The 14,713-nt window shown below is 36.8% G+C and overlaps 2 protein-coding genes and 1 non-coding gene across 5 annotated transcripts; 2 read left to right on the top strand and 1 right to left on the bottom strand.

Annotated features, from left to right (window-relative positions):
• The first annotated feature begins 3,158 nt into the window (after positions 1-3,158).
• On the top strand, positions 3,159-7,867 carry LOC121234369 (serine/threonine-protein kinase D6PK). 2 transcript variants are annotated; one of them, XM_041130292.1, is made up of 3 exons: positions 3,159-3,420; positions 4,288-5,378; positions 6,811-7,867. In XM_041130292.1, the coding sequence occupies exons 2-3, from the start codon at positions 4,420-4,422 to the stop codon at positions 7,670-7,672; spliced, it is 1,821 nt and encodes a 606-aa protein (XP_040986226.1). In that variant the 5' UTR covers positions 3,159-3,420; positions 4,288-4,419; the 3' UTR covers positions 7,673-7,867. The 2 variants fall into 2 exon arrangements, with proteins under 2 accessions (XP_040986226.1, XP_040986227.1); XM_041130293.1 differs by lacking the exon at positions 3,159-3,420 and adding an exon at positions 3,531-3,778.
• A 376-nt stretch (positions 7,868-8,243) lies between these two features.
• On the bottom strand, positions 8,244-8,316 carry TRNAF-GAA. Its single transcript has one exon. It is a non-coding gene; the product is annotated as a tRNA-Phe (tRNA).
• A 1,592-nt stretch (positions 8,317-9,908) lies between these two features.
• LOC121234886 (phosphatidylinositol/phosphatidylcholine transfer protein SFH8-like) lies at positions 9,909-14,695 on the top strand. Of its 2 annotated transcripts, XM_041131023.1 has the most exons (11): positions 9,909-10,104; positions 10,202-10,230; positions 10,739-10,822; positions 10,954-11,007; positions 12,018-12,095; positions 12,388-12,441; positions 13,017-13,076; positions 13,155-13,250; positions 13,394-13,495; positions 13,567-13,647; positions 14,185-14,695. In XM_041131023.1, the coding sequence occupies exons 1-11, from the start codon at positions 10,050-10,052 to the stop codon at positions 14,482-14,484; spliced, it is 993 nt and encodes a 330-aa protein (XP_040986957.1). In that variant the 5' UTR covers positions 9,909-10,049; the 3' UTR covers positions 14,485-14,695. The 2 variants fall into 2 exon arrangements, with proteins under 2 accessions (XP_040986957.1, XP_040986958.1); XM_041131024.1 differs by lacking the exon at positions 12,018-12,095.
• The last annotated feature ends 18 nt before the right edge of the window (positions 14,696-14,713 follow it).

Below are 14,713 nucleotides of genomic sequence, written 5' to 3'. Positions count from 1 at the left end.
GCAGCGCTACTCTGCCGTCCGAATAGCACCGCTCGGTGTTACCGTTAGTTGTAAATTTTTTTTTTATTTTTTTATTCATATTTTTTTAATATATTTAAATATTTTTAAAAAATTAAAAAATACATCAATACATTTAAAATCACTTCTTCATCATTAAGTTAAAAAAAAACCGTATACTTCAGACGGCATAATAGAATTTTCCCTGAGAAAATATCTAAAACTGTCCAAAGATTTAGGCACCTTGGACCACTGTTGCACTGAGTCCGACCTGGAGAGCTTCAGCTGCTCGAGAATTAAAGAGAAAAGAAAAGAAATATATATGGGAATAGTTTGCAGGACACTGTAATGATCAGTCTTATAGTGCTTGATGAAAAAGATTCCCCAACGTACATATATAATTCTTGATTGATAAAAGAACTATTTTTTTTTTCTTTTTTTATATTTATTCGTCATTGCACAGATTCATGTATCGAATCTGAGAAGGGTTTTATCAACTGGACACTATGTCTTGCATATGACCAAGCGGCTAAACCTGGCCATTAGGAATAAAGGAATCCTGTTCTGTGGCACCTCTCCAGCCCTATTAAGCAAACAAATCATAGGTAGGCTCTTGTTTGTTTTTATATTGTACCATAAATTTATAACCAGCCTCTTTCTTTCTCAAAATAAAATTAGAAAAACTAGTGTCTTCAAGTAGCTTTTTTACAGTACCTGTATCCATGGATATTGATGTTATAATTCGAGTCATAAAGGCATCATATATCACATAAAAGCTACCAATTTTACCATAAATCCCATCAATACTTTAGAGCTTGAATGGCTAATTGGCAAACAAGGTCTAAAGTGTGCCAGCTTTAAGCTAGCTGCCCAATCACTTTATATCCTTTGATGGTTTATTTGCTCTTAAACAAAGCTGAAAGGGCCAAAGTGGTGGTGGTTTGCGTTCTGCCGTTCCATTACTCAGGTCAAATGGGTCTATCGAGGAACTAAATATTTTAATTTTGCTCACACCAAGTTCATGAACAAGCATTATCTAAATCAACTCGGTCACTGTTTTCAATGTGATTTATCTTAATGAAACCAAGTTTCAGCCCAAGTTCCGGGAATTTTGCTAATGCTTATGCAAAAGTCACTCTTAATCCCATCTACCAACTACCATAAACTCCTCCGATTCAAAAAAAAAAAAAAAAAAACAAGAAATGGAATGGGAAAATACCAATAGCAATGGCATTATCAGATGCAGGTCTTATGGAAAATTGTAGCCTAAGATTTGCATGCTATTTATGATTAATATACCAAGATGTTGTCGCCATGCGTTTTTCAACATACTTGATTGGTAGTCCTTAATTTAGAATAGCCAGCAGATATTATCACTAGGAAATATCTGAAAAAATGTGTTTGCCTTTTTCTTGTCTAGGTAAGCAAGCAATTTTGTTTCCAGCCATAGAGTGCAGATATAATTTGTGTGATTGTCAGCAAAAATACTCAAATCTTCCATTTGAGGTTGCGGGAAATGGAGAATTATAGCAATAACTGAGCTGTCCATGCTTGCCTGAGAGGTAAAGAATCAAATCAATTTGGGAAGATTGTCCTGTTGGGTTTCTTTCTGCAAACATTACTAGACAGACAGAAAACACTGTTGCAGGGCACGAGTGGCTATAATTCATTCCACCTCATCTAGATACTGTTGGAATTAATGTTGCATTTTGTGGTGACTATGTGACATAAGTCGTAAACTTCCTCTTAAATTCTGCTATATGTCTGTATGCTTCTACAAGTAACCTCTGAAGGGAGATATTGCACACATTTATTCTCCATTGATTCCTGCTCTGGTCGGTGACATCGTCCCATGAAGGAATAACCGTGCCAAAAATGGTTGTTGCAAATCTGGCCTACATTATGACCAGCATCTCTCTCATTCCTCAATTTTAATCTTATTTTCATATTCATTCTATTTTTTTTTTCCTTTGTTTTCTAAGCTGCTTAAAATAAATTAATTACTTTCGATTAAACACATGTTGGTCATCCTTTAGCGATTCGACGTCTCTCCTATTTGCTTTATGCCTATGTTTTTATTTTTTCTAACCAAAAATCGTGGAAAAAAGACAGTTGAAGTCTTCTACAACTAGTCCAGACTAGCAAAATACAGTACAAATCACTTCACTGCAACTTTCAGTCGTAGTATCACAATCTATTTATCGGATTGTATTAAAACCGCTTTAAATGGCATCCCCTTATGGGAATTGGGTTGGGATCAATTCTTTGACCCCAAAACATTTTTTTTTTCTTGTATTGTTTTTGTTGGTTTGAAGGTTGAGACCTCCCATCTTGTTGACTATTGTATCCTATAACTGTTTAATATAACTATAATAAGATTGCTTCAAAAAATAAAAAAAACACGTTGGTCAAGAAAATCTAGGGCATTGAGGTGATTAAGGAAAGGAAAATACGCTTAAATGCGCTTTTGGGATGGTGTTGATATTGGCACTAGATGGCCTAGGTGGTCTTTGCTGCTTGGATAAGCAATTAGGGACTTGGTTCTTTTTGTTAATAAAGAAAAATATAAAATGGCAAGTAAGCATAATCTCTGTCCATCATTGCGCCCAAACCCTAACCCAATAATAAGCTATCCCCACCTCTCTCCTCCATGGCCATTTCTTCGGCTTTTTAATAACCCATCCTGGCCATCCATCCTGTTTAGCCCCTTATCAACTTAACACTATCGTGGACCATTCGCCCATAACTTTGATTATCAATAACCAAAAAAGGCAAAAGCGGGCTATTTGTGGACAACTCAATGAATGGCATTAGGCGATGACCCCTCACAAGAAGGGGAAAAAAAAAAAAACAAACAAAAAACAAAAGGAAGATGTTGCATTGGGAGCATAATGGTTATTCTGAAAAAGTTGAAGCCCTAAATGGGAAACTAAAAAAGGCACAAAACATGAGGGGACAGGTTGGAGCCGTGGAGGCCCATATGTTGATTCAGACCCCTTTTTTTTTTTTTTTTTTCTATTATTATTGTTATTATTGTGAGCGTTGATTCAGGTTTCAGCCCCTTCTGTTTTGGAAATAAAATACATTGAAATGATTGAATCAAAAAATAAAAAATAAAAACATACACACACACACAAAACAAAACAAAAGCCTTCACTTTAACTTTGACCCTTCTCCCTCTCTTTACATGGATGGTAGCCCACAGAGACGCCCAACTCTTTCTAACGCACTCAAAGCTTTTCTTTTTCTCTTTCTTCTTTTCCTCTCCGTCTCTTTCTCTCTCCACACGTTTGAGGAGAAGGAGCTCTCACAAATTCATCCCTTTTATCTTTCTCTACAGTAGTGAGTGAATGCTCTTTTCCTACTCTGCTAAAGCAAAGACCCGCGTCCCTCAAAATTCTGATCTTTGAGACTCTATACCAGGTACCCTCTTGGGCTTCCGTTTTTCTCTTTACTTTTCAACTGGGTACTCTGATTTGCTTAAGTGGGCTTTTTCTCTCGCTTCCCTTTGCTCTCTATTTTGTTTTTTTAGCATATGGTGTCTTTGTGGGGTTCTTGGATCCGAAGAGGCGGGACTTTGTTTTTGGAGATCTGTATCATTCCTCTTTACTTTGCTGTTATCTTTTGCTCTTTTGGTCTTTGTTGCATATTCAGAGCTATGAAGAATCTACATTTTATGTGTGAATCCGTTGAATTTCTCTCACCTTTCTATGCTTATTGATCCATTACATTTTCACTTGAAAGCCTAATTTTTCATGGAAAAAAGGTTTGGTATTTTGAGGTAGATGTCTATGTTCTTGTTTTTTTTTTTTTTAATTTCAACCAACCTTTTGGTTGATCTTTTTATACTGTTTGAGCTTTGATTTGGGCGTGCATGCAATTTTGTTTTGGTGCTACATAACTTTTTGTTTTGTTAAATGTTAATTGTTAATTGTGGGTCTTTCTTTGGTCAACTAAAGGATACTGCATTAATCTGGGTTTCTGATCCAATACAGGGATGGATGGCATGGCTATCGCGGCAACTAATGATTCTTAAACTCTAATATGTTCCTCGTTTTGCTTAAATAATGTCCTCCAATTTTTGTGGCCTAGTTTATAGTCTGAATTCGGCAACCCCCCATTCAAGCATATTATTTTAGTTGTACGGTGGTAAATTCTCTGACATGTTCCTCGTTTTGCTCGAGGCGTCTTTTAATTTGTGTGACCTAAGTTGCAGTTTGAATTTGAAAACTTCGGTTCAAGCATATTATATATGTTACGGTGTTGTGATTTGTGGTTGATTTCGTGTAGATTTTACACTGCTATTGATGGACTTGGAGATGGAAATAGTTGGGACTATCAATGGTGGGAGTCGTGGTGAGATTGGGGGTTGAGTGATGGGTTTGTCCAATTTGATCTATTTCAGAAGTCTGCATTCTGTCCATGGCCTCAAGGTCTGGTGCCAAAACTTCTGCGGAAAAGCAGAGGAAACTAATCGGTAGTCACACAACAGAAGGCAATTTCTGCAGGCCTTCACCTTTACAGATCACAAAGACCAGCAAATCGGAGCCAGTTACACCAAGAAAATTTCCCAACACTGTGCAACACATCACATCAAACCAGGTCTCTGTAGAAAACAAAGAGGATAAAAGATCGCCAAGTTCTCATCAAAAGGCATCCAACAGTTCTTTAGCTTTAAAATTTAATTCAAGTTTATCGTTGGGTGAGCTAAACCAAGCGCCAGCTTGTGTAAGCCCTGTTGTGAATGAGACTAACGGTTTACCTGAAGGTGGGGCTGATCAGGAAAAGAAAACTTCTGAGCATGGAATTAGCCCAGCTTCAGCTAAAGTCAGTGATGGAACCAGCAGTGTTGCCAAGACTAGTGGGAGTGCCAAGATTGGTGATCGAGCTGATTTTGTTGACAGCGGGAAGAGCAGTATCTGCAGAGGTAGCACAAGCAGTGATGTAAGTGATGAAAGCACTTGTAGCAGCTTAAGTAGCAGTATCAACAAACCTCACAAAGCAAATGACATAAGATGGGAAGCCATACAAGCTGTCCGAGCAAAAGTTGGTGCATTGGGTATGAGCCATTTTAGACATCTTAAGAAGTTGGGTTGTGGGGATATTGGAAGCGTGTATCTTTCAGAGTTGACTGGAACTAAATGTTATTTTGCCTTGAAGATTATGGACAAAGCGTCTTTAGCAAGCCGGAAAAAACTGCTTCGAGCTCAGACAGAAAGAGAAATACTGCAGTCTTTAGACCACCCTTTCCTTCCGACCTTGTATAACCATTTCGAGACAGAAAAGTTTTCGTGTTTGGTGATGGAGTTCTGCCCTGGAGGCGACTTGCACACACTTCGGCAGAGGCAGCCAGGGAAACATTTTTCTGAACAAGCCGTAAAGTAAGATACCTATCCTTAAATTTTCTCAACTACTTGTATCAGTCTGTTTTCGTCCTCTTATGTAATATGTAGGTTTTTCAAATCTCCTGGTCATCTTGGTTCACTGTTTTATTGAAAACCCATTGTTATAGGATGGGTCTTCAGTTTTTTCATTTTATCTTGCTGATCTGCCATATGATGAAAAAATACTCGTGCATACAAAACATGTCCTTTTTTGGAAGTACAAGCAAAACCTTAGCAGGTGGATATATTTGGATCTCCAGCAAAAATTCTAGGTATAAATAGAGTGATAAAGTATCAATTTCCGCAACTTTTCTTTTCTTTATTAGGTGTTGTGTATAATTGGCATTAAGGAGCAATGCTGCTTATGCATGATAACTAGATTTAAAGATATGTCTCTCAGACGAGATATGAATCAATGGTAATGCTCTTAGTGTCTAGAAGATCTTTTCAGCAATTTCTCTTTTTTTGGTAAGTAGTAAAAACTCCATGAAAAAGCGCAAAAGACGCATCCAGATACAAAGAAAGTATACAAAACTCAACTATCTAGATACAAGAATATCATGACAAGTTTATTCAGAGGATCTTTTCATCAATTTCTTAACCTTCATTGTTTATCTCAGTGATAGGTCATTCAGAGGGTCTTCTTTGTTTTCTTCCAAGCTGGAGTTTCCTATTTGCTAAAGAAATGGGCATTCCTAGGATATTGGATAGTCTGCTTATAATTCAATCATGCTAAATAGTTTGTGTCAGGGAGGCCACTGTGCGTTAAGAATTTTTCTAGGGCTAATTCTCAGGAAAACGTAGTGGTGGGGTTGTCCCCAGCACCATGTCAAACGAAGGCATGTTCCTAGTTGTTTTGTCGAGTTGTTGATTGGGCATAGTTGTTTTATTGAATAATGCAAAGGCTCAGCCCAAGTATACTGGATGTATACAAGAGAAAAACATCTAGCTCAAGCATCTGTTGTTATTATTCTCATTGAGCCCCCTCTGAAAGCTCCAGCATCTGTTACATAATGATGATACTGGGATTGTTTGGACCTGTGCTTGTCCCGTATTGTCTCTTGGGTCTTTCTCTCCCAATGACACAATAACTAAAGGGTTTTAACTGTTTTTACCTGCTGGAATTCAAGGATATGTGTTGGTTGTTACTGGCTCAATAAGTACATGGCAAGAGGAAGTTCTTTGTGAGTTGCAGTAGAATCTGTGTCATATAGTAGTGAAACCAATACTCTTGCTGTCTTGCATTAGCAATGGCTTGTGATATATCATTCATTGTTGTTATCACTTGACCTTGAATATGCAGGAAGTTCTTTGCGAGTTCAGTAGGACCTGTGTCATATAGTAGTTGCAAATCATTACTCTTGCCATCTTGCATTCACAATGGTTTGTGATAATTCATTGTTGTTATCACTCGACCTTGAATATGCAGGTTCTATGTAGCAGAGGTTCTCCTTGCTCTGGAGTATCTCCACATGCTTGGAATTGTTTACCGTGACCTCAAGCCAGAAAATGTCCTCGTGAGGGAAGATGGACACATAATGCTTTCGGACTTTGACCTTTCCCTGCGCTGTGCTTACAGCCCTACACTAGTCAAGTCTTCTGCACCAGAGTCTGAACTTTTGCGCAAGAACCCAGTTTATTGTGTTCAACCAGCTTGCATACAGCCCTCCTGTATTCAACCATCTTGTGTGGCACCTACAACATGTTTTGGCCCTCGTCTGTTTTCTAGCAAATCCAAGAAAGAGCGGAAAAACAAGAATGAAATGGGAAACCAAGTGAGTCCATTGCCAGAGCTTATTGCAGAGCCAACCAATGCTCGGTCCATGTCATTTGTTGGGACCCACGAGTATTTGGCACCTGAAATTATCAAAGGTGAAGGGCATGGCAGTGCAGTGGATTGGTGGACTTTTGGTATCTTTCTCTACGAGCTTTTGTTTGGCAAGACTCCTTTCAAGGGATCAGGGAACCGAGCCACCTTATTCAATGTTGTGGGTCAACCACTGCGGTTCCCGGAGTCACCAGTGGTCAGTTTTTCAGCAAGAGATCTGATAAAAGGGTTACTGGTGAAAGAACCACAGCATAGGTTGGCATATAAGCGAGGAGCAACCGAGATTAAGCAGCACCCTTTCTTCGAAGGCTTAAATTGGGCTTTGATTCGGTGCGCTAGCCCACCCGAGATCCCAAAACCGGTTGAGATCGAGCGAATTCCAATCCCCACGGCATCAACTAGTGACAAATCTGCTTCTGCAGCTTGCCCTGATCAAAAGTATTTAGAATTCGATTTCTTTTAGTTGTTTCCAGAAACAATCTGCAATTTGTTTTTTGATTTTGTTGTTTTTGCTCGAGAAAGATGTAGAGTTCTGAAAATGTTGATCATGTGAAAATTAGGGTTTTTTTTTTTTTTTTCTATATCCATGTTGACAATATGTTTGATGTTTTGATGAAATATTTTCAAAATTGTATTCCAGAAGTATATTCTCGGTTCATGAACCAGCCCATTGATCAATAATCCATGATTATGCAGCTCATAGTCGAGCATGCCTCCCTCCATACACACACACGCAAACATGTATTTGTTATCAATAATCCACTCCACTTTACACATGCTAAAAGAGCTCAGACTTCCGAAACCTCGGATGGATGTTTGAGTATAACACCTTTCTTGGAAGTTGGAAGTATTTTTCATGGCCTTGGAAGATCAAATGGCATTAGTTTCGAGATCTAGATTTCAGAGAGAGAGAGCTGTATAGGTTTATAGGATGTAAGTGAGTGCAGACTTTACAAACTGGCCCAGTTTAGTTGTACGAAAGGGAAAATGTGAAATTGTAAAAAAAAAAAAAAAAAAAATTGGGGAGATGAAAATGCGGTGAGCGTGGATCGAACACGCGACCTTCAGATCTTCAGTCTGACGCTCTCCCAACTGAGCTATCCCCGCACATGCTTAATCTTTTGATCAATGTATAATATATACTACATTATTCTAAGAAATGCAAGGATGAGTCTTTTATCAAGTAGGAATTAGGAATTCCAATTAATTAAAGGGGATAAGACTCCAATTCGAATGTTATACTCTGGCATCTGCATGCCTTTTTTTTCCTTTTATTTATTGATGAATATTATTTCTTTATTAAGTGGTGAACTGCATATATGGGAATAAAATAAATAAAAAATGCCACCCTTTATGCCATATATATCTTTGTGATTAGTGTTTCCATCTTTATATGATCCTTAATATATATATATATATATATATATATATATATATATATATATATATATATATATTCTCTTATATTCTTGTGGAAACCGGTGAACGTGCAAGCTGCAATTAATTCTTGATCATCTATCTTGTCCTTAACTTTTGCATATATGTAGATCATTATATTCTAATTTTGACTAATTTTAAAATCAATTTATTTTTAGATTTTATAAATAGAATATATCTGAACTACTAATTATTAAAATTATGAAATATTTTATTCTTTTACTACCAAATTTCCTTTATTTTATGTAGTAATCACGTGAGCCTCCTCGATCCGTCTTATATAAATATATATTATATTAATATTTAGGTTCTTTATTTTATCACATGTTATTTTTTTTAATTAATTAGTCTGAGCTAATGTTTTATTAATATTAACTATGGACTTCGAATTAAGGGCTGGCCATCCACAGACATCGGTCCAACAGTGGGTGGGTGAAGAACATGGAAACCACATGGAAAGAAAGATTAAAGTGATTAGCAGAACACCACCGAAAAAATAATCACATGATCATGAGAAGGATGCATTATTTTTATTCGCTGCTTGGACATGATAGTAATTAAAGATTATTCCTGGCATGCACGTGGAGATGTAATATTAATTCCTTATTTCATTTTGGATCAGACCAATTAAGCAACAAATTAGTCCAGCTAGAATATATTCCTTGATTAATTTGCCATCATGTCTGTCTCATGTCTGGTCTTGTTCTGCATGCAGGGTGAGGCTGATTAGAAAAAGTTTTATTGCAAATAAGTTTACGTACCAAACTGTGCATCGATACTGATATGTAAGGCATCTGTTTAATGAAACACAACGAATTGAAAATGAAAATGATTTTCGTGAACCAGAAGACCTTATACTTCTCTAAAAACTTTTCTTCTTTTATTTTTCTTTTTAATAAAAAAAATTATGTCAGCGTTGGTAAGCGATTTGGTACGTCAAACCGCTTGTACCTAGCAAGGTTCAACCGATTAATATTAGAAGTTGAAACTTCATGAAAACCATCCAAGGCAACCTTAATATATTGTATGAGTTGTATGATATATTTATATTATTTCTAAAGTTAAACTATCTAATATCATCATTCAATTAAAATATAAAGCAGCATCTGTCTAAACTAAAGAAATAAAAATAGTCTATAGACCTGAAATTATAGGGTAGGTGGTGTGCATTTATAAAAATATAATAAACCCGTTTTCAGAAAGGGCCCCCCCGTATCTTGGGTCCTTAACTCTCTCTCTCTCTCTCTCTCTCTCAACCTTGAGAGCTCTAAAAGGCGGGGAGATAGAGGATCAGGAAACTCTAACGCACTTGAAAATCTTCATAAATTAGCTAAGAGTTTCTGACTTTCCACTTACTCTGATCGAATTTTTTGAATTTATGCTTTAGAAACCAGATACAATAAATGGGTGTTGCTAACGAGGAGGCGATCAAACAATTCCAGTCGTTAATGGAACAGGGTGAGCTTCAAAAACCCAACTTCGCTTTTGCTCGAGTTCTTCTTTGATCTTTGTACCGCTGACATTTTTTTCCTTCCTGTATGTCTAATCATTGCAGTAGACGAACCACTGAAAAACACATTCAAGGTTAGTTTCTTTGATCTGTTTATGCTTGAATGCGAAGAAAAAAGCATAATTTGCTTTAAAAGTGCATGCTACCTGATAACATAAACCCTCTTCTCAACTTATCCTAATTGGTGGACAAGGTAAATAATACTTACAGTTGAAAGAAAAAACTTTTGGTGGACGAAGTTTCATTGCAACTTTGAGAAGAATGACTCATCTTGAGGCTACCCACTAAGGCAAATGCGGGGATGGGAATCTATCTAGCATAGTAATTCGCTTTTTAAGCGCTTTAGAGGAAGAAAGCAAGTTTGTTATATAGTTCAAGTTTCTAATATTTTTTTTTTTTTTTTTTGTCTAAAAAATATATAAAAAAAAAAGATCTCTTGTGCTTTTTTCGTGCCCCATCTATTAATTTGGTCTTCCTGTTTTGTGATGCTTTATTGAATTGAGGCGGACAGTTTTGTTTTTGCAATTCTTTTATCGATGATCTGTGCATGTTTTAACTCGGAGAATGTACTGTGATATTTAGAACATGCACCGGGGTTATCCAATCGAAACATTAGTACGATTTCTCAAAGCCAGGGACCGGAGTGTTGCCAAAGCGCATAAAATGGTTATATCTATTTATTTCACTAACTTTACTATTGAGTTATTCTTTCTCAAAATTTTATGTTCTCGATCCTTCAACTTTCATTTATCTTTGATATTTCTGCTTTTACTAATCACCAAATCTGCATGTTCCAGTTAATCGATTGCTTACAGTGGAGAATTCAAAATGAGATTGACCACATACTGGCGGTGAGTTGCATCACTATGTGATTATTAGCTTAACATATAATACTGTGGTTAAAGTCACTCCTGAATTTCTCTTTCACGCTAATCCATTATTCTTTTTGGCAAACAAGCAACTGATAAACGAAAAAATGGGTAATTAGCAGGCATATTCTGAGCCAAACACATAACCCCCACCCCCCCCCCCCCCCCCCCCCCCCCCCCCAAAAAAAAAAAAATGAAAAAAGAAAAAATGGTGAAAGAAAAAGAAGTAACCTTGAAAGCAGCAAAGTGTTCGCTATCTGGATTCATATAATAAAACAAATCTATTGTGAGTTGTGTAAACTTTGATATCATTTTGTGGATGGAAGTTCTGTTGCCCAACAATTTTGCTGCCCTAGCACATAAATACATGGCGAAATATCAATCATACACAGGCAAATACATGGGTAAGCTTGTTTAACCTGTTTGAGGACTTTTGGTCCATGTAGTAACCAAATGCATCAAATTCTAGGAAAAGCCAAGAAAATTGGCATAAGGAATTGTAATAATATTATGCATCGAAGATATTATTTGCAAGGGCATCTATAAGTAGTATAGTAGTACTAATTCACATATATATCTTTATCCTTGAAATTCATATTTAATATCTAATTTGTAGTAGGATTTGTGCCTGGAGGAAAACGCCTCAGTCTTGTGCCAAAAGAATATATTCACGATAAATCATGAGTCATATTGTTGCCAATATCTAGGGGCAAGCTTGTATAGACTTTTATCGACACTTCTGGTCCATATAGTAATTTAATGGCTGATTTTTGACCCAGTATAAAAGGGTGAAAACAAAAGTTTCTTTATGAGTTGTAATGATGCTTATGCATCTAACATTTAAGAAAATATATATTTATCTGTATAGTAAACTTGGTCTAAAAGGAAAAATAAAATGTTTGATTGCATTTTTTTGGTGTTCCTCTCTTACACATTACTTGGTCATCAAGAATTTTTTACATCATAAAAGTTTCTTTTGCTTCTCTCTACAGAAACCCATCATCCCCATTGATTTGTATAGAGCAGTGAGAGATTCTCAGCTTGTAGGATTGTCGGGTTATTCAAAGCAGGTATACCTGTAGTTTACATGTATACATAAAATTAGCATGGCCTTCATTCTTTAACATTGTTATCCTGTCCAAGCCAACTTTACTTGGGCAGGTCTGGCCTCTCAAAATTATGCTGCTATGATTTTACCAAAACTCCCCGTATGTTTTTTTTTTTTTTTTTTGGGGGGCGGTGGGGGGGAGTGGGTGTTTGTGGTGTTTTTTTTTTTTGTTCATTCATTGGAAAGGAAGGATTATTGACCCTGCAATATTCCTACTTATGTTTTCTTCAAATTTTCCCTGCTAAATTTTGCAGGGCCTTCCAGTCATTGCTATTGGTGTTGGGCTCAGCACATTTGACAAAGCATCTGTAAGTATATTATGCTATCTTGAATCTCCTTAACTTTCACAATTATAAAGTTGCATTGGATTAATGGGCTGGGATTTGATGAATAATGGAATACATGTATCTTATTTGCATTTAGGATTTACTGAATGCTAATTCAAGGAATTGGTATACAATGGAATACAGGTTTTAAGGGCATAAGTGTAATGACCCAAGGAGGGCTATGCCTATTCATCAATCGAATTCTTATTTACTGATAAAAAAAAGCGATACTCCAAAATTATTACTCAAAGTTACAATTTGTTCATCTTCGAATCATTATAAACCACAAGAACTTCTCCCTCTGAGGAAATGTGTCATCCCAATCATAACCCTCTACTAAATCCAAAGGATCAAGATTGTAGTATTTGACTGGCAATAATACTTTGGATCCCATTCATAACCCTCTCATGCTTGACTGGTTACAAGGGGCCCCCAATTTTAACCTTGACTGGTAAATTGGCACTGGCTTAAGGTAGCATTTAACACAGCTGTGCATCATGTAATATTTGGGTTTCCTCTGTCTATTTACTTCGATATTTTTCTAAAATAAATTTCAGGTGCATTACTATGTGCAGTCACACATCCAGATGAACGAGTATAGAGATTGCATAATACTGGTGCATATTTGAGCTTTTTTAATCATATTTATAGTGTTGAAGTGCTTTTCCTATTGCCTGATTTTTACTTTGTTGTAGCCGTCTGCAACAAAGAAGCATGGAAGACACATTGATACCTGTCTGAAAGTTTTAGACATGACCGGTTTAAAGCTTTCAGCATTGAACCAAATTAAGGTATCCATTTGTTTCTTTATACATCTTAAGTAGGCAACTGTGTTTAATTTCAATATCAATAAGTAATTATTTTTTCTTTCCTCATCCTAAGGACCATATGCATATTTGACACTTTCTGCACTTTTGGTTCAATCTTAATGCAGCTTTTGTCTGCTATATCTACAATAGATGACTTGAACTATCCAGAGAAGACAGAAACATACTACATTGTAAATGTCCCTTATGTATTCTCGGCATGTTGGAAGGTTTGTGTCTATATTCATGCTTAAAAAGGTCTAGTTTGCGACAAAATTCTTAGGGCCTGAACTATTGGCAGGTTGTGAAGCCTCTTTTGCAAGAAAGGACAAGGAGGAAAATCCAGGTGCTGCAAGGTTGTGGGACAGATGAGTTACTGAAGGTAAGTGGGTTTTCCGGTTTGTTTATCATTCTCTTAAACTTCCATCGTTGTTCATAACATGTGAATCCATTTGTATTTGGGGGGCTTTCTTCTAGAACTGGGTGTCACTATTTAAATTCTTATTCAGTTGTTTCTTAGGTAAGTTGCTTCAGTCTGTGGAATCTGTCCCGCTTAATCACATGCAAAATGTGATATGCATCTTAATACATTCATTAAACACTAATTGACACGTGACACTTGCCTTAACACTGCTATTGCATAATTTTTTTTCTAGAAGGGTATGTCTAAGTTATGCTTGCAATATAATTTCTATGCTGCATCCAGTCATTGAATCTGATGTATGAAAATTTCTTGGTCAAGGTGGGTTGATTTAGCTCCTCTAATCAATCTGGAAAGTGAAATTGGAACTTTTCTCAGTCCTTGCATGCGAATTATTCACTGTTGTGTTTGGTAGCGATAACGTTTATGAGCTATGAAATTGAATGCAACTCGATATTGTTCCATTTATTTGACTACGGCATGTTGACTTGTATCCAGATAATGGATTATGGATCCCTCCCGCATTTTTGTAGAAAGGAGGGCTCTGGATCGTCCAGGCATTATGGAAATGGGAATGCCGACGACTGTTTCTCCTTGGACCATGCATTCCATCAACAGCTCTCCAATTATATCAAACAGCAAGCTTTGCTCATGAAGCCCAATCCACTTACCAAACAGGGTTCAGTTCGTGTAGATGTTCCAGAGCCAAGCCTGGACGATGCCAAGATCGCTAAGACCATAGAAACCGAGTTCCACAGGTTTGAAAATCAGAATGGCCTTAAAGTCACCAGTGATTGAAAGTTTGGAATAGTTATACTCGCAAGCCACATGACACAGTAACCTGATACACAATCTTATCGATGACTGCAATTTTCAGACATGAAAATGTTTACTTGAATGAGCTCGATCCAGGCTTTTTTAGGACATAGCTAGCACCCATGGTATAGTTTGACATTACCACCTTAGCGTGGAAGATCATAAATTCAGATAATTAATGCAGGAAGCGTGCGAAAAGAAGTAAGCTTTC

This window comes from Juglans microcarpa x Juglans regia, chromosome 6D (assembly GCF_004785595.1).
Source record: "Juglans microcarpa x Juglans regia isolate MS1-56 chromosome 6D, Jm3101_v1.0, whole genome shotgun sequence".
Taxonomy (NCBI): domain Eukaryota; kingdom Viridiplantae; phylum Streptophyta; class Magnoliopsida; order Fagales; family Juglandaceae; genus Juglans; species Juglans microcarpa x Juglans regia.
This window is presented reverse-complemented; position numbering and strand designations above follow the sequence as displayed.

What these genes read in the sequence shown, in the direction of transcription:
- LOC121234886 (XM_041131023.1), top strand. Translation starts at nt 10,050, where the DNA reads ATGGGTGTTGCTAACGAGGAGGCGATCAAACAATTCCAGTCGTTAATG. An exon ending in ATAGAGATTGCATAATACTG is followed by an intron (nt 13,077 to 13,154) that starts GTGCATATTTGA and finishes ACTTTGTTGTAG; the next exon opens with CCGTCTGCAACAAAGAAGCA. An exon ending in TATTCTCGGCATGTTGGAAG is followed by an intron (nt 13,496 to 13,566) that starts GTTTGTGTCTAT and finishes AACTATTGGCAG; the next exon opens with GTTGTGAAGCCTCTTTTGCA.
- LOC121234369 (XM_041130292.1), top strand. Translation starts at nt 4,420, where the DNA reads ATGGCCTCAAGGTCTGGTGCCAAAACTTCTGCGGAAAAGCAGAGGAAA. An exon ending in TTTTCTGAACAAGCCGTAAA is followed by an intron (nt 5,379 to 6,810) that starts GTAAGATACCTA and finishes TTGAATATGCAG; the next exon opens with GTTCTATGTAGCAGAGGTTC.